The 20,784-nt window shown below is 38.2% G+C and overlaps 2 protein-coding genes across 5 annotated transcripts in view; both read left to right on the plus strand.

The window, feature by feature from the left end:
* Positions 1–3,227, plus strand: part of LOC128024923 (pleckstrin homology domain-containing family A member 1) — a 43,651-nt gene extending 40,424 nt beyond the window's left edge. For 3 of the 4 annotated variants that reach the window (XM_052610804.1, XM_052610805.1, XM_052610803.1), the window contains one exon: positions 6–3,227. In XM_052610804.1, coding sequence (XP_052466764.1) covers positions 6–207 — 202 coding nt within the window. In that variant the 3' untranslated portion in view covers positions 208–3,227. The remainder of the gene's footprint in view (positions 1–5) is intronic. The other variant, XM_052610807.1, reaches the window with a different exon arrangement.
* A 15,250-nt stretch (positions 3,228–18,477) lies between these two features.
* Positions 18,478–20,784, plus strand: part of LOC128024926 (serine protease HTRA1B-like) — a 33,277-nt gene continuing 30,970 nt past the window's right edge. The window contains exon 1 of the mRNA XM_052610810.1: positions 18,478–19,079. Within this exon, the coding sequence (XP_052466770.1) occupies positions 18,533–19,079 (547 nt within the window). The 5' untranslated portion in view covers positions 18,478–18,532. The remainder of the gene's footprint in view (positions 19,080–20,784) is intronic.

Genomic DNA, 20,784 nt, shown 5'->3' on the forward strand with positions numbered 1-20,784 from the left:
CACAGGAGCCCGCTGAACGAACATACTCCAACGAACAGAGTCTCTCAACTCCTCGCTCACCCCTCCCCACCGAACTCCATTACCCAGAATGCCGTTCCCCCTCGGGCCTTCAGCATGGTGTGGGAGGGGCCAGACCTGACCATCCTGCGGCCAGGGCCGCAAGCACGCCTGTCGCTCCAGGAGTCGCCCCAAATCTTCTTCAAGTAAACGCTGACAACTCATCGCCATGGCAACTGAGAAGCGGCTTAATGCAGCCTCCAGATTGCCCGAAAGATGAAGACATACAAGTTACCCAGGTGTAAAAAAGTACTTGGTTTTTTATACACACATATTAAGAATTATTAATGTCAAAATCAGGACAGGGACTCTTGAAGATTTTGAATCGAGCCCAGTGCACCATGGGATATGGTGTTTTTCCTGATCATTTTCAAGTCTCTTAAAGGACTGCACTCTATGAAATGGGGTCATAATCTAGAGAATTCATTAAGACTCGATAGCCGATTATTTTTCTGTTACAACCAATAACCCAAATTGTGGTTGATATTATAAATGTATTGTTTTTAAATCTAAAATACCATGTAAGCAAAGTGAATTCAGTGAAATCAGGCATAAAAACACTCAATGTACAGTAGAAAGTATGGACATTTACTTTTCAGGAAAATATGGTTTAAACTGGAAGATATATTGTTTAAATATAATATTATATAATGTTTCCAGTAAGGTCATAAATACATTTTAACAAAAGTATGCTACATATTGCTGATACCAAGAAGGCCACTAATAATCCTAAAATTCTTGTTTGTTTAATTTTAATCTGGTGCTTTTACATCATTTTTGGGGTGTACAGTTCAGACTTTTGTCCTAAAATAACATAATACTTCCTTAGATCCCATTGGGCCTTGTTTGGGTGGTCTTGTTTTTATTGATAATTGAATTTCATTTGCTTAATGTGTAAACTTAATTCGACATTTTGTCTGACCGCAACAAAAAAGACATGGTTGTACTGATAGGATTTGTATTGCTGTAGAGAGAGAATGTGTTGTGTGTTATTATATTTCAGTTTTAAACACACTGCCACTCTTTATGGTATGTTTCTGACTAGGGCTGTGCGATATTGAAGAAAAATGCAGTATGTTATTCCTTGTTAAATAATGCAATATTCGATACGTTAGGCCTTTTGCTTTAAGTTTTAAAAATTAATTTAAATCATATTTGAAAAATATGTAAAAACTGAAAATGATATAATCAATATCTCTATATGTTTTGCTATGCACCCTCGATGCGCAGGCTTCAAAGCAGCATTACTTCATGAAAGGGTGGCCAAGTTCTTGGTGGAAAGTGACCATCAGTATTTTAGCATTACATAAAAAGCAATGTCACAAATCTGAATGTAATTTCAACATCAATGTAAACCCCCCAAAATTATAATAATTTATGCCGCTATATAATTAATGCTGCAATTCGCAAAAACTGTGATTTGGCAAAGAATGCGATTGTTTTCATGAGCAGCTTGTCAGTGAAAGTAGTACATACAGTAGCCTGTGATCAGTTGTATATATGCCTCCTTCCGAAGGCCAGAGGACGCTCTCGTGCTGAAACTCCAAGGGCCAGATTCATTGACAGCAAAACGTCTCTTGCCGTTAAAATAGAACTGTCAGGATTTACTAAAGATGCGCATGGGAAGTCGTGGCATAGTGGTTAGAGATTTTTGACTCCTAACCCTAGGGTTATGGGTTCGAATCTCGGGCTGGAGTAAAAACATAAACATGGTCTTTTATTGGACAAAATGTTCATAAATGCTTGTCATGTTTGGAAGATGTTTTGATGCATGTCTTCAGCGACTCGGATCACAAAGCCGTGCTTCACTGACAAGCTGAGCATAACAGTCTTCCTGATGTCATAATCGCGCTAATCATTAGTTGTTTTTTGTGTAGCCCCAGTTAAGACATCACTATGTTTGCATTAATAGGCTACTCGTCAAGACAGCCATTTTGACATCTGTGTGTGTATTTTGGACCGATCAAGTATAAAAATGCGCGAAAGAAAACTGAAGGGATCGCGCATGCTCCAGGTGTGTCAGACAGCAATGGAGTTGCTTTCTGCAACATATTGCACTTAATAACTCTATTATTGTGAAGCACATCACATAAGTAGCAGTCACGTGCCCAGTCTATTCGCTGCTGTATGCATCGACCTGAAAACTTGACTTTCCGCAATGTTTTGAAGTAGTAATATAATTCAGATATCGCATGCCATAGCGATATGGACATCGTGTTATGTACAATACAATATTTCGATATATCGTGCAGCCCTATTTTTAACTCCCCATGTTGCAGCTCTCTTTTGGGAGCAAGACTCTATTTCGTGGCACTTCTGTTTGTCAAATGCATGTGAATGTAGAACTGTATTTCAATATACAAAAACACTCCAGACATGTTTGTAAAAGAGGTTTAATTTATTAACATTAGTTAATGCATTATATAGGTTATCATGGACTTACGATGAATAATAATTTTACTGAATTAAGATTATTTTTTATTTATTAATATATTATTGTTCGTTTTACAATTCACGTTGGTTCAGTTAATGTTTGTACTTGAAATGTTTTTGAGTCACAAACTTATAACAGTTGAAGTATATTAATCAACACTGTGGGTATTGTTTATTCTTAGTTCATGATACCTAATGCATTAAAAAAAAAAATATGAATTGAACCCAAAGTATTACTGTAACAAACCACAAGCATTCACTAAATGCAGCTGTATGGACCCTTTTCACTGACTGTGATGATATTTCCATAATTATAATGTACATTTATAACACTATACTTTGTTTTATATTACCGTTTTAAATTACCGAAAGTTACTTAACACTGCAACATACTGTAAGTGTTTGTAATACAACAGCTAAGGGAGAGATGGTAAATTTGACATGCTTCTCTCTTCTGACTGCTGTCAGAAGATATACATACAGAGTCAGCCTCTCTGTATGTATATCCTGTTTTGTAAAGTTGAATTGAAGCAAATGAGAACCCAAACATGTGAAGAGGGTCCATATGCATTATTGTGAATTTAAGCAGAGTCGGTGACCATAATAATTAACACCATATATTGTTTGTTTTTTGTTTTTTTGTGGATTCAAACGCTGCACCATGTTTTTTGATGTATAATATATGTAGTTGTCCTTGACTGGAAAAATAATAAAAAAAATTTAATGAGTGTAAAAAATGTTTTTGCATTTATTTTAGTTTAAATAATGGTTAATCTATAATAATCAGAATTAACTTTATATACACAGTTTGTTCACAGTGTATGTGTATTCACTGCTGGATGTCCCCATTGGTTAAAACATAAAAGTGATGTCAATTAAAATAAATGCAGGAAAGTTCAGTTAGGTTGTAGGATTTATATTTAGCTTAGTATAAAAAAGTTATTACTTTGCATACAAATGTATGAATTTATTTGTATTTATTTATTATAAATTTTTAAAATGTCTAAAGGATCGTGTGATACTTAAGACTGAAGTAATGGCTTTTTCTTTTAAATATAGTAACAAATGTATTGCTCATTGTTAATGTTAGTTAATGCATTAATATTATCTAATGGGATATTATTGTAAAGTGCTATCATATTTCTGATTATAAAAAATTTATGTAGCCTTGGTGAGCATAAGAGACTTCTTTTAAAAACATTTAAAAACTCATTGCAAGCTTTTTACCGGTAGTGTAATCACGTAATTATTAGGGATGCACCGAAATGAAAATTCTTGGCCGAAACCGAAAAAGAGAAAACCAAGGCCGAAAACCGAAACCGAAACACCGAAATAAATTATGCCAATTATTAGTACCATTGCATTTATTGCTATGACCGTGTACTAACTTTACTAAAATTAAGACATTGCAATTGCATAAATTAATATTAAAGTTTCAAAGATAATTACAATTACATAACTTATTAAAAAAAAGAAAACATAAAAATTCATAATTACAAATGATGTAAATATTTATTAAGCACATTGCAACAATGCACAGTATAAAATAAAATTCAAACTAAAAATGTATCCCACTCATGTGTATATTTAATAATAATGTACTGGCCTACTGGCCTGCAGAAAGGTTTTAAAATGAACAGTTCTCTCATAAAAACAAAGTGCATTTAGGTGAAGTGCATTTGAAATTTTTCTATGTAGGACTAGAAAGTGCATTACTTCTCCAGTTGGCAAGACTCTTATCACTTCTGGGGATGGGGACTGTAGTGGTTTCTTTTAATAACCTTTTATAACTTGCGTCGTGGTGAGTGGAAGGATGACACCAGGTAAATCGTTTGCGTTTTAATAACAGCAGCTGCGCTGACAACTGACTACAACCATAACCAGACACTTCACATCTCAATCACTCCGCCTCTAAGCGGGCACTATTTAACCTTAGTATATGTGCATGGCACTATATACTACATCCTCCTTTCTTATAATAAACAGAAAACAAAAGTTTATCTTTAGCAGATAAAATGTAGCTTAACTGAAACAATATTCCAACGTGTATCAATCAGGGATACATTAAACTTAAACTGAACATATGCAATTACATATCTACTGTTTACCCTTTTTTTTTTTTTTTTTTTTTTTTTTTTTTAATAAACAGCATAAGCTCAATATTGTATGCACTTATTGGCTTAACACATAGTCTCTGAATCTAACTGGAGGCCTAATAACTCGGCCGCTTCTGGTTTGACCCGTTGGTGGAGGAGGAGAAGGCTCCACACATGCAGTCTCATCAGCCCCGGTAGAAGCATCTGGGGTGCTGTCTTGCTCATCATCGAGACTGTCCGGTTCATACACCTGAATGTTGCTGGGTGTCTTCCTCAGGTGTCTCCTGTTGCGCCTGTACTGCTGTCCAGATGATGTCATTATGTCATAGGACCGTGGTTCAGCGCATGTCGCCATGACAACAGCAGGACTCCATCCTCGTTCAGTTTTCATGTGAACAGTCCCACCAGGCGGCAGCATCGGAAGTTTCTTTGTGCCTCTGTTGTAATAAGCACGCTGTCTTCGCTGGAGATCCTGAAGAGTAGAAAGTGCATTAGTTGGTACTGCAGGTTGCAGTACTGTGCTTGAGCTGGGTAAAGTGCTTCTCAGGACCCTGCCCATAAGCAGTTGTGCTGGAGAATAGCCCATACCTGTGACAGGTGTGTTCCTGAGAGTTAGAAGTGCCAGAAATGGGTCAGTGTTGGTTTGTTTGGCCTTCTTTAACAGGTACTTAACAGTCTTCACTGTTCTCTCGGCCAGGCCATTTGACTGCGCATAGCCTGGGCTGGAGTGAGTGAGCTTAATTCCCCATGCTGTGGCAAACTTTCTCATTTCTTGGCTTGCAAAAGGCACATGGTCGCACACAATTTCTTTAGGTATTCCCACTCTGGCAAAGACCGATTTCATCTTGTTAATGACTGTGTGTGTTGTCTTGTCTCTTATGTTTAGTACTTCCGGGTATTTGGAGAAATAATCTACAACCAGAAGAAATGACTGACCACTGATTTCAAATATGTCAGCTCCTACTTTCAGCCATGGAAGCTCTGGGATTTCATGAGAGATCATCGGCTCCCTCTGTTGGCGAGGTTGGAACTGCTGGCAAGTTGCACATTCCTCAACCATTTTTTCAATGTCTCTAGTCATACCTGGCCAATACCAGTGTACTCTGGCCAGAGCTTTGGTGCGCTGCATACCTTGGTGTGCCACATGCAGCCTCTGTAACATGTCTGACCTCATTTTAGTAGGTAGAATAATTCTGTCTCCTGCAAACATTATTCCTTCTCTAATTGACACTGAGTGCCTAATAGGCCAGTATTGCATCACCTTTTTGTCGACTTGTTTTCTGTGATGTGGCCAGCCCTGCCTGTGAATGTCCAGCAATGTTTGCAGTATGACGTCATTTTGTGTCTCAAGCTTTAACTGTGCCAGAGTCTCTGGGCTTAGGGCCTCTGTTGGCTCAAGAGCATAGATCACTTTTTCTTCAAAAATGTCACACTCACCCGGTTGCTCATGTGTAGTTGCTCGTGAGAGTGTGTCTGCGATCAGTAACTCTTTACCTGGCGTGTAAATTACATTCAGGTCATAGCGTTGCAGCTGAAGTAGCATCCGCTGTAGTCTGGACGGAGCTGTTCCCAGTGGCTTTCTCAGGATCGTTTCCAAAGGTTTGTGATCTGACTGCACATTAACCTTGACTCCATAGGCGTACTGGTGAAAGTGTTTCACTGAAAACACGATAGCCAGAAGCTCCTTCTCTATCTGTGCATAGTTTTTCTCTGTGTCCGTTAGAGCTCTGGATGCATAGGCGATAGGATGTCCATCTTGCATTAGACATGCACCTAAACCGTCCTTGGATGCATCTGCTTGTATCACGACAGCTTTCTTTGGGTCAAAGAATTTGACATTAGCCTCCTTTGCTCTAGTCATCACCTTTTGCAGTATTTCGTCATGTTCCTTTTTTGTGGACGCAGCGATAATCATGTCATCAGCAATTATGTGAACACCCATGATGTCCCCAAATGTCTCGCAGTTGCGTTGCTGAAAAACTTCACTCGCCGACTTGATTCCAAATGGCAGGCGCTTAAACCTATAGCGCCCCCATGGCGTGTTGAAAGTGCACAGTAGCGACGACTCCTTGTTCAGCTTTATTTGCCAATAGCCGTCTTTCTCATCCAGTACTGTGAAGATTTTCTTACCAGCTAGTTTACACAACACCTCATCTGCTGTGGGAATTGAATAATGCTGTCTCAAAATAGCTTTGTTTAAGTCAGTGGGGTCTAGGCAAACCCTCAGCTTCTTCTTGTCTTTCTTTTCTGTGACTACAAGACTATTGACCCATGTCGTTGGCTCAGTTACTTGTTCAACAACGTCTGCTTTTAGCAGGTCATCAAGCGTGTCTCTCAGTCTGTCCATAACTGACAGTGGTATTTTCCTGCAGCCATGTATGACAGGAGTGACTGTAGGGTCAATATGGATGTGATGTTCACCTGAGAACTCACCAAGTCCTTCAAAGACACTTGCATGTTGCTTTAACAGCTCCTCTTTTGTAGTTGGGAACTTGACTGCGAGCGTGTCAATGTCCATCCTCTTTATCAGACCTAACGCTTCGCATGCATCCTTGCCTAGGATAGCTGTGTCTGAGTGGTTTGACACATAGAACAGCTGGTTGGATTTGGTTTGGGCATTGGAGCACTCCAGTGAGATTGTCCCTTCTGGTTTCAGCTTAACTCCACCGTACGCCACCAACACAGTTTTTGTCGGTTTTAGTTGCAAGTTTATTCGTTTTTCACGCCTGGCTTTTCTCTTCAATGTCTTGTACACAGCCTGCGGTAGTACATTTGTTTCTGCTCCTGTGTCTAACTTAAACTTAACAGACATGTCTCCAGCATCTATGTCTGCATACCATGAATTGTCTCTTTTAGTGCTTATTTGGTCAATATTCACTGTCCCAATGAAAAGTGTGTCTATTTCTGAGCTCAAATCATGCATTTTCATCTTATGTGTTGCTTTTGTAGTCTCACACATCTTTGCGTAATGATTGAGCTTACCACACTTTCGGCACGAGACTCCAAATGCTGGGCAAAGCCTTGGTTGATGTGACTTTCCACATTTCCTGCACCCTTGATCCTTTATTTTCCTGCTGTCACTCTGTACTTGTAGTTTTCGTCCCTGTTTCCATTGTTGGTTGTCTTTACCTTTGGTTTTGTTCACTGCATGTATTGCTCTTTCTTGTGTTGTAGTACTCATTGCTTGTATTTGTGCTTTGGCAGTCTCCGCTGCTCTGCAGATGTCGATCACCCTCTCCAGTGTGAGATCTGACTCTCTTAACAGCCTTTCTTTGAGCCGCGGATCATTCAAACTGAACACAATTTTGTCTCGGATCATATCATTTTCTGATGCACCAAATTCACAGTCTTTGCTTTTCTGTCTCAACTCAGTTACATATTTCTCAATGGTGACTGACTCTGACATGGGATGAGCCCAAAACTGATGTCTTTCAAACACTGTGTTTTTCTTTGGCTGGCAATATGCTTTAAATGCATATAAAATATCATCCACTGTTAGCTCTGCTTCATCCACTTGTACAACGTCTAGTGTGTTGTATACCTCAAGAGCGTCTTCTCCGAGTGCATGCAGTAAGATAGCTACCTGTACTTTAGCTTCCTTTCCATCAGCACCACTTGCAGTCATGTATATCTGAAAGCGTTGTTCCCATCTTCTCCAGTTTTCGCTTATATTGCCTGTTAGCACCAGCGGGGACGGTAGTTTGAACTGTTCCATCTCTTCTCCGCTCTCGAGCGTAGCTGCCTGCTCGCTCACGCTAGCTTAGCCCTTAGCAAAAATCCGTGTCTAACTTCGGCAAAATAAATAAAAAATCGGCGCACTGGACCAGCTTCTGACACCATGTAGTGGTTTCTTTTAATAACCTTTTATAACTTGCGTCGTGGTGAGTGGAAGGATGACACCAGGTAAATCGTTTGCGTTTTAATAACAGCAGCTGCGCTGACAACTGACTACAACCATAACCAGACACTTCACATCTCAATCACTCCGCCTCTAAGCGGGCACTATTTAACCTTAGTATATGTGCATGGCACTATATACTACAGGGACATATATATATATATATATATATATATATATATATATATATATATATATATATATTAGGGGTGTAACGATACGCGTATTCGTATTGAACCGTTCGGTACGACACTTTCGGTTCGGTACGCGGTACGCATTATGTATACCGAACGGTTCGTTGGAGTAATTAATTATATTTGAAAAAAAAAAAAAAAAAAGAGAGAGATAGAAATATAATGATATGCGTTCAACAAGGTAGCCCAATAACCCAAACAACGTAACAGGCAACGCCCCTGACACTCCCGAAGAAGAAAAAAACACCATCTTATATGTTTATGTTAGGCTACTCAGCAGGCGCTCGCTCACTCAGTACACGCTGAAGGCTCGTTGCAAAATAGCCAATGCGTTTAACAGACTAGAAATGAGAAGATCCCCCAATAACCAACAGGTCTGGTGTTTGGGTGCACTTTGGATTCCCTTTAAGCTATAATGGTGATGGCAAGAGAGTGGTGGATAAAAAAACAACGGTATGTCGCATCTGCAACATGACAGGGTACACCAGCGGGAATACAAAAAAAAAAAAAAAAAAAAAAAGCCTTCAGCGCGTGCTGAGTGAGCGAGCGCCTTAGGGGCCGTTCACATATCGCTCCTAAAAACGCGTGGAAAACGCTAAGCACGTCTTTCTCCTCCTTTCCAAAGCGCTCGGGCAGAAGCGCTCATGAGGCGTCTGTCTTTGCTAAGCAACAATGACGTGCTCTCTCCATGAGACGCAGAAATTTCAGCGAAGGATAAATGGATTTGCAGCTCTAAAAATCGCTTGCAGTAGCTCTGCTACTAAATTTATTTCAAAATTGCAATCCATATGCAACTATGATCAGCTGTTCCTTCATCTTGGCTGAGCTCTCAACCTTGTTACGGGAAAGGATGAAGCTGATTGGTTGGTTCTTGTCACATGACCCACGGTGCGCTTGCGGCATTCTGAAAAGTTGAGATGTTTTTACATTTTGCTGTATCTAAAACGTATCGAACCGAACCGAACCGTGACATCAGTGTATCGTATCGAACCGAACCGTGAATTTTGTGAACCGTTACACCCCTAATATATATATATATATATATATATATATATATATATATATATATATATATATATATATATATATATATATATATATATAGTAGCCTAAGAACAAAATAGCCAACGTATTATTATTATTTGAGGCACTTTCTTGCAGAATTCCACTGAACATATCAGACAACGATGGTGCATGCCACTCATCTGGTGCAAAGACCAGTCTTTTTTCTGCGCTCTGATCTGTCTCCTGCGCTTGGCCCTTCTCCGCATCCAGCGGCGCCTGGATCATTTCTCGTGCGCGTTGCCTTATTTCCGCATCCAAGTAATGGTCTTTATAACGCGGATCAAGCACATTCGCGATTAAGTGCAGAGGATCCGAAAAGATCTCAGTGAGACGTGTGCTAACAGACTCTATAAGACTGTACTTTTCTTTGTTTTTACTTCGTGTTCCGTCTTAATCTCTTTGTTAGGAGACGTTTTAGTGCTGCGAATAAAGGAGTAAGAAGAGAGAGAATGTTCTCACTTGTGTGAAGTGAATGTCGCGTGGAGCTCGTGGTCTTTGCTATGCAGGTGCACGTGCAGGTCGCGGTTTCTGTTTGCGTCATCACAACATTTCGGCCGTGTTGTTTCGGTGATAAAAGTCTATCGGCCGAAAACCGAAAAGGCCATTTTCGGCCGAAAATTTTCGGTGGCCGAAATTTCGGTGCATCCCTAGTAATTATACAGAAATTATTAATATGAGAATATAACTGATTATTAACAGAAAATAACCATGTGTAAGACATAAGGCTGGATAGTCAAATTCTTGATATAGAAACTCAAAAATATAGCAGTCTGGATTGGTTTGTGAAACTATTTCAAAGGCTTTTGGACTCCACAAAGAACCACGTTGAGAGCCATTATCTCCAAATGGAAACTAGGCACATAGTGGTGAACCTTCTCGGATTGCCCAACCTTCTGAAATCCCTCCAAAAGCACAGCGATGGAGGAACAATGATTGAAGGAACTGCAGCCTCTCTTGCACCAGTAAAAGTCACAGTTAGTCCAAAATGCGGTTGCTAGAGTTCTTACCAGGTCAAAAAAAAAAATGATCATATTAGCCCAATTTTATCATCTCTACACTGGTAACCTATAAGTTCTGTATGGACTTTTAGTAGTACCAAGTCCACTAAAGGAGGACGATCATTTTCACATCTGGCTCCTAAACTCTGGAATTGTCTTCTTGATAATGTCCAGGACTCAAACAGACACATCTCTTCAGCCAAGCACTTAATCAATTCACCCATAAACCCTTGTTCCCAGTTAGATCAGATAAAAGTCACAAACATAGTTTTAGCTTGAAATGTTATGAACAGCAGCTACGCTAATTCTTTCCTATCTGCCTATCTGTTCATAAATGATGTCCATCTCGAGGTATCTAGAGATTACACCAGCTCCAGGGGGGATCCAGCCTCATAGAAAGACTTCAGATGACTCTACACCTTTGAACAGATGATGCTAGCCCCTGCGAGGACCCCAGATGATGCCAACTTGAATCGATATACACAGTTGCTCAAATTTTCTATAAAGTAAAATCATTACGATCACACCTGTAATAATCACTCTAATCAGCTTCTGCCTGAAATGAATTCATACAATTTTTGGGGAGAGTGATTTGTGGACTGATTAATCAAAAGTGTAACTGTTTGGACATGGAATTGTGTGGGGTGGAGTAAAGAGTATTTATACGTTTGTTTATATATATATATATATATATATATATATATATATATATATATATATACACATACATATAAATATTAGGGCCGGGACTCGATTAAAAAAAAATAACCTAATTAATTAGAGGCTTTGTAATTAATTAATCGAAATTAATCGCATTTTAATCGCAGATAAATATTTGACCTGAGAACAGTGAGAAGTAATTTTTCACATGGATTTATAGTATACCATTGAATAATGACTGAATACATAAGCTTAAGCAACAAAATATTGTTTATTTTTGTTCAACCAAGTATAGCAGACCAGTGCAATTTTTGCCATGAAGTGTAGCAATAGCATATTTAGAAACAATTTAGAAATAGTACATTTCAGAAATTCAGGAAGCTTATAGGTGCTGGAACCTTCTGTAAAGTGTTTTTTTAAAGTAAAACACAATACTGTCAATTACATTCAGAAGATTGGAAACACTGACTATTAGAAAACATCTCTCTGTTGCTTCAGAGGCCATAACATACTAAGTCCAACTCTCAATAACCTTGGCCAAAACAATAAAGAGTTCAACATAAACTGTTGCACCAACAAAATAATACAAAGTTCAACATAAAGTGTAAAGTCCACGCTAGCTGCTATATGTTTTGCGTTGAGGTGATACTTGAGGCTCGATGTGTGCTGCGGTGATGTGCGAACCATAGACAGGTGCGAACCATAGACAGTAAAAGAAATGGACACAGCGACCCCATTGGAACTCAATTGAGACAAATGAAGCCCAGTTTTAGCGTTTTTTAGCACTTCCGTTTCTGACGCGCAGACTCAAACGAAGCTTGACGACGTCAGCAACCTGTCTGACAGCTGTAAATCTTCTAGTAGCTGTGTGTGCAAACTGCCATCGTTAATCTTGCAGAGACGGCGAGCTTGAGCGGGGAGTTCTGTGTTGTGAGTGAGCAGGAGTAAGTATTCTGATTAATTATTTTGTATAGTATTTTAAAATGTAACGCCAGTACGCCATGTTAAGTTAATTGCCTGCAAGCTTCTCCACCTGTCTGTACGGTAATGCGACAGAGAGCCGAGTGGTTATGACGCAATCGTTAGCCTATTTTTTACAAAAACTGTTTATACGGGGCCATAATGTAACATAGAAGGTAATGGAGCCCTTTATACATTGTCGTGTATCTTTAGAAATAAATAATGGACAAACAGAGTCTTTAAACGCCTCAGATGTAAAGTTATTCGCTGTCAAAGTGACGCCAAAATGAATGGGAGTCAATGGGAATGCTAACGCAAGTGAAGTTCTGCTAAAAGATGGCAGCCCCCGCCCGACTTCAACTTCCGGTCGAGTTCCTTGCCCCTTGGTGCGAACCATAGACAGTAAAAGAAATGGACACAGCGACCCCATTGGAACTCAATTGAGACAAATGAAGCCCAGTTTTAGCGTTTTTTAGCACTTCCGTTTCTGACGCGCAGACTCAAACGAAGCTTGACGACGTCAGCAACCTGTCTGGCAGATGTAAATCTTCTAGTAGCTGTGCGTGAAAACTGCCATCGTTAATCTTGCAGAGACGGCGAGCTTGAGCGGAGAGTTCTTTGGCGTGAGTGAGTAGGAGTAAACATTCTGATTAATTATTTTGTATAGTATTTTAAAATGTAACGACAGTGCGCCATATTAAGTTAATTGCCTGCGAGCTTCTCCTCCTGTCTGTACGGTAATGCGACAGAGAGCCGAGTGGTTATGACGCAATCGTTAGCCTATTTTTTACAAAAACTGTTTATACGGGGCCATAATGTAACATAGAAGGTAATGGAGCCCTTTATACATTGTCGTGTATCTTTAGAAATAAATAATGGACAAACAGAGTCTTTAAACGCCTCAGATGTAAAGTTATTCGCTGTCAAAGTGACGCCAAAATGAATGGGAGTCAATGGGAATGCTAACGCAAGTGAAGTTCTGCTAAAAGATGGCAGCCCCCACCCGACTTCAACTTCCGGTCGAGTTCCTTGCCCCTTGGTGCGAACGCTAGTTGGTGCTCCAGTATAATCGGTCCGCCGAAACTCATCCAGTGAGAAACGTTCCGCGGTGCAAAAATACGTTATTAAAAATGATGGAATTTTTTTCTGTAATTAATTAATCTTAGTTAACGCGTTATTTTTTGTGTAATTAATTAATCTCAATTAACGCGTTTCAATTAAAGTCCCAGCCCTAATATATATATATATATATATATATATATATGAAGTATTTTGTCATTAATTATACAAACAGCTTAACATTAAATTGATTGCAGATAGACTATATATCTATCTATTTATCGCATATATATATTGCTCTCTCTTGCAGACAAAAGCAGATCCCTGTCTATCAACCACTGTGGGCGATTTAAAAAAGCGTACTCATATTCTCCTATCTTAAGATTTCCTTATAAAAACTAAGGGGAAATGTGCTCTTATCAGTTTTTGTGTGTTATGCAAAAACTCCTGGCTAGAATCTCTTTGGAGAAATCGAAGTGGTGGTAAGAGAAAAAAATCTTTGTGAAAATGGGCCCTGACCTTCAGGCCTGTGCAACCTTCTTATGATGTTCATATAGTGCCCTCTGCTGGTTTGCACCATACAGTTGTGAACATGTCTCATAGAAAGTGAAAACCTCATTGGAAATGTACCACAACTGAACATTTTAGGGAGCTTTCTTTCCTTTTCACAAGGGTAATGTCATTTTGTTGTCTCAAAACTGAGAATTCTGTCATTATTTACTCCCCCTCGCCTGGTGGCTCAAAAGTCATTTGCTGCTGAATGTCTTTTGCTCAAGAGATGCCAGGTTTTAATACACAGAACAAATGCCTCATAGTTCTGAAATTCGATATTGTGGGAAAAGCTATGGTTTGTCCTCTGTATGATATATTTCTCATGATTTTCCTAATTTGTTTTGGAAGACGCATGGGATAAAGGTATCTGCTTAGTCAGTGCTTCTTCATTACTCCATCTGCCATCTTGGATGATTTTTTTCTTCACAGAGCATTAGCTATTTTATCAGAAATATGGAAACAATGGTTTCAATTTCATTAAATGTTTTCATTTAAGTTTCAGTTTCAACAGATGAAATTTTCAGTGCCCACGACACATACATTAACATATTTCTAGTAAGTTTTGGCATATTGCTTAACATGTCCATCAGATTTTGGCATATCCCTTATGAAAATGGTTGTAAAAGTGTAGGTCCAAGGATTTTTTTTGTCATGTCTAGCATATTTATAGGATTCTAGCATATTTTAGCACATTGCTAAAATGTTTTATCATGTTGCTAGAATGTTTCTTCTATTTTTACCACATTGCTAGCATGTTTTAGCATGCTGCTAATACATTGCTTCCACATTTTAGCATGTTTCTAGAATGCTATAGGATGTTGTCCTATAGTTGTTAGTCTAGCTAGTGATAAACAGATGAAATAGGCCTACATTGTTGTATAAGAATTATTAAGCCCAGGTCACAATTTAAGCACATTTCTACAGACACTGCAGATGTAATATGAGGTTACACTCTGTTGCATTTTTTACTACACAATTCAACATATTGTAGTACATCTGAAATATATACCCTACTACCAGTTTAAAGTTTGCATTCTCTTAATTCAGCTAAGGGGTCACACCAGGTATAAGGGTCAATTTATCGAAATTGAGATGTATACATTACCTGAAAAGCTGAATAAATAAGCCTTCCATTGATGTGTGGTTTGTTAGGATCTGACCATATTTGGCCAATATACAACTATTAGATCTAAACAAATAAATCTAAATATTGAGAAAATTGGCATTAAAGTTCTCTAAATGAAGTTCTTAGCAATGCATATTACTAATCAAAAATTAAGTTTTGATATATTTAGAATAGGAAATTTACAAAATATTTTCATGGAACACGATCTTTACTTAATATCCTAATGATTTTGGCATAATATAAAAATCTATAATTTTGACCCATACTGTTATGAAGGAGAGTCAGAGGCGTTCGGATGCAATTGCAGCATTTATTCAACAGAATGGTCAGACAGGCAGAAATCAGGAACGGCGTCAGGTGTGTCAGGGATATCCAGAATCATAAACAGTAACGAGCAGAGATCGGGGCAGGCAGCAGAGAATCAGAGTCAAAATACACAACCTAAAGGACAGACACGGAAAGACAAACACAGGGAAACTGCTCAGAAATGTAAGACGGGGCTAAACAAGACTGTGCAAAGTGTCTGTGTGTGAGTACTGCTTATATGTGTGTGTAAATGAGGTGCAGGTGTGGCAAGGAGATTAGGTGATAATAATTATGACGTAATTATGAAATTCAGTATTATGCAAGCCATTTCTGATTTTTTTAATTTTTTTCTGTCCCAGTCTGACTTGAAATTGACTCATTGTAGTACTGAAACATAGCAAAAGTAAATGATGTGCCAAAATTAAAAGTTGCTTGAGTGAAATATATGCTCTCTGATGTGAACGAGTGACTCACTTGTCCTGGGGATTGTTTCAGGAAACTCTGGGAGGAGGTAGGCTAGTTTTCCCGGAATGCTACGCTCTATCTGACATGAGCCCAGCTCGATACTATCACGTCATTAAGTGGGAAGGAATAGTGAACAGCCTGATGAACGGTTGCAGGGAATATGTGCTCAGTTACAGCACTGAAAACACACCATGTAAGACAGCATGTCAAACACATCTGAGTGTTAGCTATAGTGCACTGTATGATTCATGTTCCTACTATTTTTTCTTATCCTGCATAATGCGTGTGTGTGTGTGTGTGAGAGAGAGAGAGAGAGAGAAAGAGTTCACAGATGTACAGAAGTTTAAGTCAGTGTACATACTGTATGTAACACTGCCAATCTTTTTACTTTTTAATTTCTACAAAAATGATTAAAAAGCACTGTTTTCAACACCCTAAGCACCAAATCAGCAGATTTTGGATGGATCATGTGACACTGAAGACTTTAGTAAAAGCAGCTGAAAGCTTTTCCCTCACAGGAATAAATGACATTTTAAAATATATTAACATAGAAAACAGTGATTTTAAATTGTAATAATATTTAAATTAAATTTTAAAATTTTTTTATTTTAATTTCATTTCATTTAATAATATTTCAATATTACTGCTTTACTGTGTTTTAATCAAATAAATGTTGAATCTGAGATGCAGAATCTAGCCTAAGCTCAATATGTTACTCATCTAGAAACCATTATTCTTCAAATGTGCTTTTGATTTCCTCAGTGATCGGCCTTTTACATGGTAAATGATACACCAAAAAATCCATGAATGTACACATTGTAGTGTGACCTCAGCCATATGTAAAGTCCTGTTACACTGAGCACAAGAAGTGCTGCCTTTATTACAATACAAATCAACATTCATTTTTTTTTTAAGATGGCTATGTACTTGTTTCTCTGACACATTAGTTCAATAAGTATATATTTATAGCATATAATATAGTTATTTCAAGTAATATCACACAAGCAAAAGTTCTGGTTTTCCCAAATATCAGCATGATTCCAAATGTGACACTGATTTTGTTCAGAGACATTTATTTTGAGTGACACAATATTTTGCCAACAAAAATAGCCAAAGTCAAACCGTTGACCTGCTCTGAGCTTGTGTTTTGTAACATTAATGAATGATCCACGTTGTTGGAGGAATAGGTTTAGTGAATTATTGAGTGACCCATTCATAGAAATGCTTCTTTGCTAAATGAATCAGACAATTTGAACAAATTGATTGAAAAACAATTCAGTGATCCAGTCATCAAGACAGTGACTAACTGCCACCTGGTTGTTTTCGTTTCACGTTTAAAATTATTAATTTCATTTTCTATAGTTATATAGTTCCTATAGGTTAATAAGGAAGCATTTCACTCCTTCTTTTCTAGACACATTGGGATTACCTAAGATTGATCAAGTGAGACTTTTAGAATTACAGTGCCCAGTTCTAGAGAATGTCATGCAAACAAAAGAATACAAATCATTAAGTATAATTGTAATGTAATAACCGTGAAGAAGTCATGGCTTCAAATTCCAGAATACTGAGATATTTGGGAGGCACAAATATTGAGAAAAGCAACATGTTGCCTAGGATAAGTGAGCATAAGAAGATCCACTCCCATAATGCTGGAAAAACTCCCATTAGAGAGCTACATGGGAGGACAGCTTGGACCTGCAACTCTCTGACAAGCACATCTAAAAATTCATCAAGTACTACATTTGACAACAATGCTGAACACAAGTTCATGAGCTTGGATCAGTGGCTTTTGGATATAATTTTTAATGTATTTTTTAGTAGGTTGATTAATAAGCATTACACTTTGTGCGCATCACACCAGACATTTTAGAGCTGAATGTGACTCCGTCACATCCACATTGGCATTTTTCAGACACGTTTCTTTCTGTTTATTTTCCTATGCTTGTCTGATTTATAATGCCATGCTATTAATAAAATTAAAATTGAAATGAACAAACAAATGTGGCAACTTGCCCCAACGTTCATGAAAAAAAAAAAAATAATAATTCTTAATCCTTTCTGTTAAACTGTTTATTATGAAGTTCAAGGGTTTTTGAAAACATTTGGTCTCAGGGACTCAAATATATATATATATATATTATATATGTGTGTATATATATATATATATATATATATATATATATATATATATATATATATATATATATATATATATATGTATGTATATATATATGTATGTATATATATATATATATATATATATATATATATATATATATATATAAAATCTGCAATTGTTACCTTAAAAAGCTATTTCTGCCTCAATTAACCCATAATAATAGAATGCATTTTTTACTTTTAAGAGCTATTTCTACCTGAATTAACCCATAAAAATAACATGCAATTGTAAGCTTAAAGAGTCTACCTGATGTTAAATAATTTTCGGACGTTAAATAAAAGGTGTGTATGGGACAATTTTAAACACATGCTTGAGGCGTGGCCTACTTGTTTACCATCGCACCCCGTCCCACCCACATAACAACGTCATATACATCCAACCAATCGGCGTTGCTGTTTATGCTCCCCGAGCTTTATAAAGTCTGTCACTGAAGGGCATGATAACGGGCATTTGACAGCACAACAAACTCTGTCAAGTTTACATGCGTTATATTTTTATTCGTCTTAACAACTTAAGTTACTTGAAGAGATTTTACTTGAACGGTTTGTTATTACAGATTAATATAAAAATGCATCTGTGGGTTCTCTGCACGTCTGTTATTCTGGTGCCTTTGCTATGTGATGCGCGGATCTCTAAGCGTTATGTGATCGGTTGTCCGGAGCGCTGCGATAAGAGCCTGTGTCCGCCTGTACCGGCCGACTGTCTAACCGGAGACATTCTAGACCAGTGCGACTGCTGCCCGGTGTGCGCGGCCGGCGAGGGTGAGCCCTGCGGCGGTACAGGGAAGCTGGGAGACCCGGAGTGTGGAGAGAGTCTGGACTGCACTGTGCCTGAGGGGGTCGGACCAACGACTACCGTGAGGAGGAGAGGAAAGACCGGCGTTTGCGTGTGTAAGAGCCCTGAGGCCGTCTGCGGAAGTGATGGGGTGTCCTACAGGAACATCTGCGAACTCAAGAGAGTCAGTAACCGGGCACAGAAACTCCAGCAGCCGCCCATCATCTTCATCCAGAGAGGAGCCTGCGGGAAAGGTAAGACTGGCGCTCCAAACCTTGCGCTGCCTGCACTTTTAATAATCAAGGTTCTTTCTTGGCATCTGTTTACATGAAGAACCTTTGGCATCAGTGGAACCTTTCCATTCAACAAAAGGTTCATTACATAAGAAAATAAAAATAAAAACACTTTGAAATTTTTGAGTGTTCTTCTTGAAAGGTTGTTTGAAGAACCAAAAAGGGTTCATGTCCCTTTTTGGTACCTTTATTTAAGAGTATGGATGGAGTTCTGGACACGTTCTGGAATAAGGTGCATTAACAAATCCACAGCAGATAGCCACACACCGTTCCCTGCAAGACGTGTGAGCCTTAGTTCATCCAGATTCTCTTGGAAGTGCAGGAGGAAAAGTAAGAGAGACAGTGGTCTCCTTAAATCCATCAAAGAGCAACAAAGGGATCGGGCCCATCAGGAGGTGTTGAGTGCATAAATGAAATGGAGATATCTCAATCACTGTAGTCTAAGCAAAATGCATTTTGAAACATTTAAAAGGTAGGAAACCACATAATGCTACTATCTAAGACCATTTGGTCCGAAATAGTGTAGGCATCAGACAGCAGGTTTTGTAACAGATCTTTAATGTACTTAACAAATTTGTTCCTCTGCACATGCTGAACAAACCTCATTCAATGTGTTTAATTAGGCATTACCAGATCTTTATGCCAGTGGACGTAATGATTTCCAAATCAAGCCTGGCACTGTCTGCACAAATCAGCATAAACCGACTTTCTGCGTACTCCCTTTGGCTCATTACGGTATCACCTCACTTTTGTTCCGGTCACCGTTTGACTGGCCAAAAATAGACTTATACGGTGTGTGTGTTCCTGCACACGAGCTCTGCTGAAAAGTTAATCTGAGATCTACAGCCAAAACTCTGTTTGTACTCAGTCAAAGCTATTGCAGCAAGAAATCTCCCATCACATGATGTAATCTACATCTGGAGTTCTTGAGGCTGGACATTATCTAAGAAACGAATTCTTTGAGAATCCAGATCTAGGTCAAATTTTACAGTCATTGAACTGTTTTTCCTTATCCACATTTTCAGGAGACATGAACTAATGGGTGTCTCGTAAACTGTATGGAGACACATAGTATATACCATGTCAAAATATTTATTCAAATATTTATATTATTCTGTTGGGGAAATGACATTTTAAGTATGTTTAGTATAAAATGGCTCACTACTTTGTCTTGCTAAGACAAATTTATTGGCTAGCATTTTATGCATCCTAAGCATAATCTTGTAATATTATCAAAGATTTTCTATAATTTTGGGTAGTTGGACAAAAATAGTACTCAGTAGACATTTGTATACACATACCATACAAAATACAAAGTTTTTTTTTCTTTTTAATGCATTACATTCCTTGTATTTCAACTTATCGCATACTAGGTGGAAAAGTTGACTTACTTTTGAATAAACAAACACACAAAAAACTTAAAAAGGGCATTTGGCTTTAATTTCTAACAGATGTCAGTTCTTGATTTGATGGACTATTTATTGAGCAAGAGAATCAGTGATATAGACTTTCAGTGACTGCAGTTTTACTGCAGAAATTTCAGTAGAAGTATGTATGTCTCGAATATAAGTTGAACAAGTAAGGGTGTTGTATGCTGCAGTAAAGTAAGCACACACTCTCTTTGGTTTGTCTCAAGTGCTGAGTTTGCATCAGAGGAGGAAATGCA

The sequence above is a fragment of the Carassius gibelio genome, chromosome A12 (genome assembly GCF_023724105.1).
Source record: "Carassius gibelio isolate Cgi1373 ecotype wild population from Czech Republic chromosome A12, carGib1.2-hapl.c, whole genome shotgun sequence".
NCBI classification, from domain to species: domain Eukaryota; kingdom Metazoa; phylum Chordata; class Actinopteri; order Cypriniformes; family Cyprinidae; genus Carassius; species Carassius gibelio.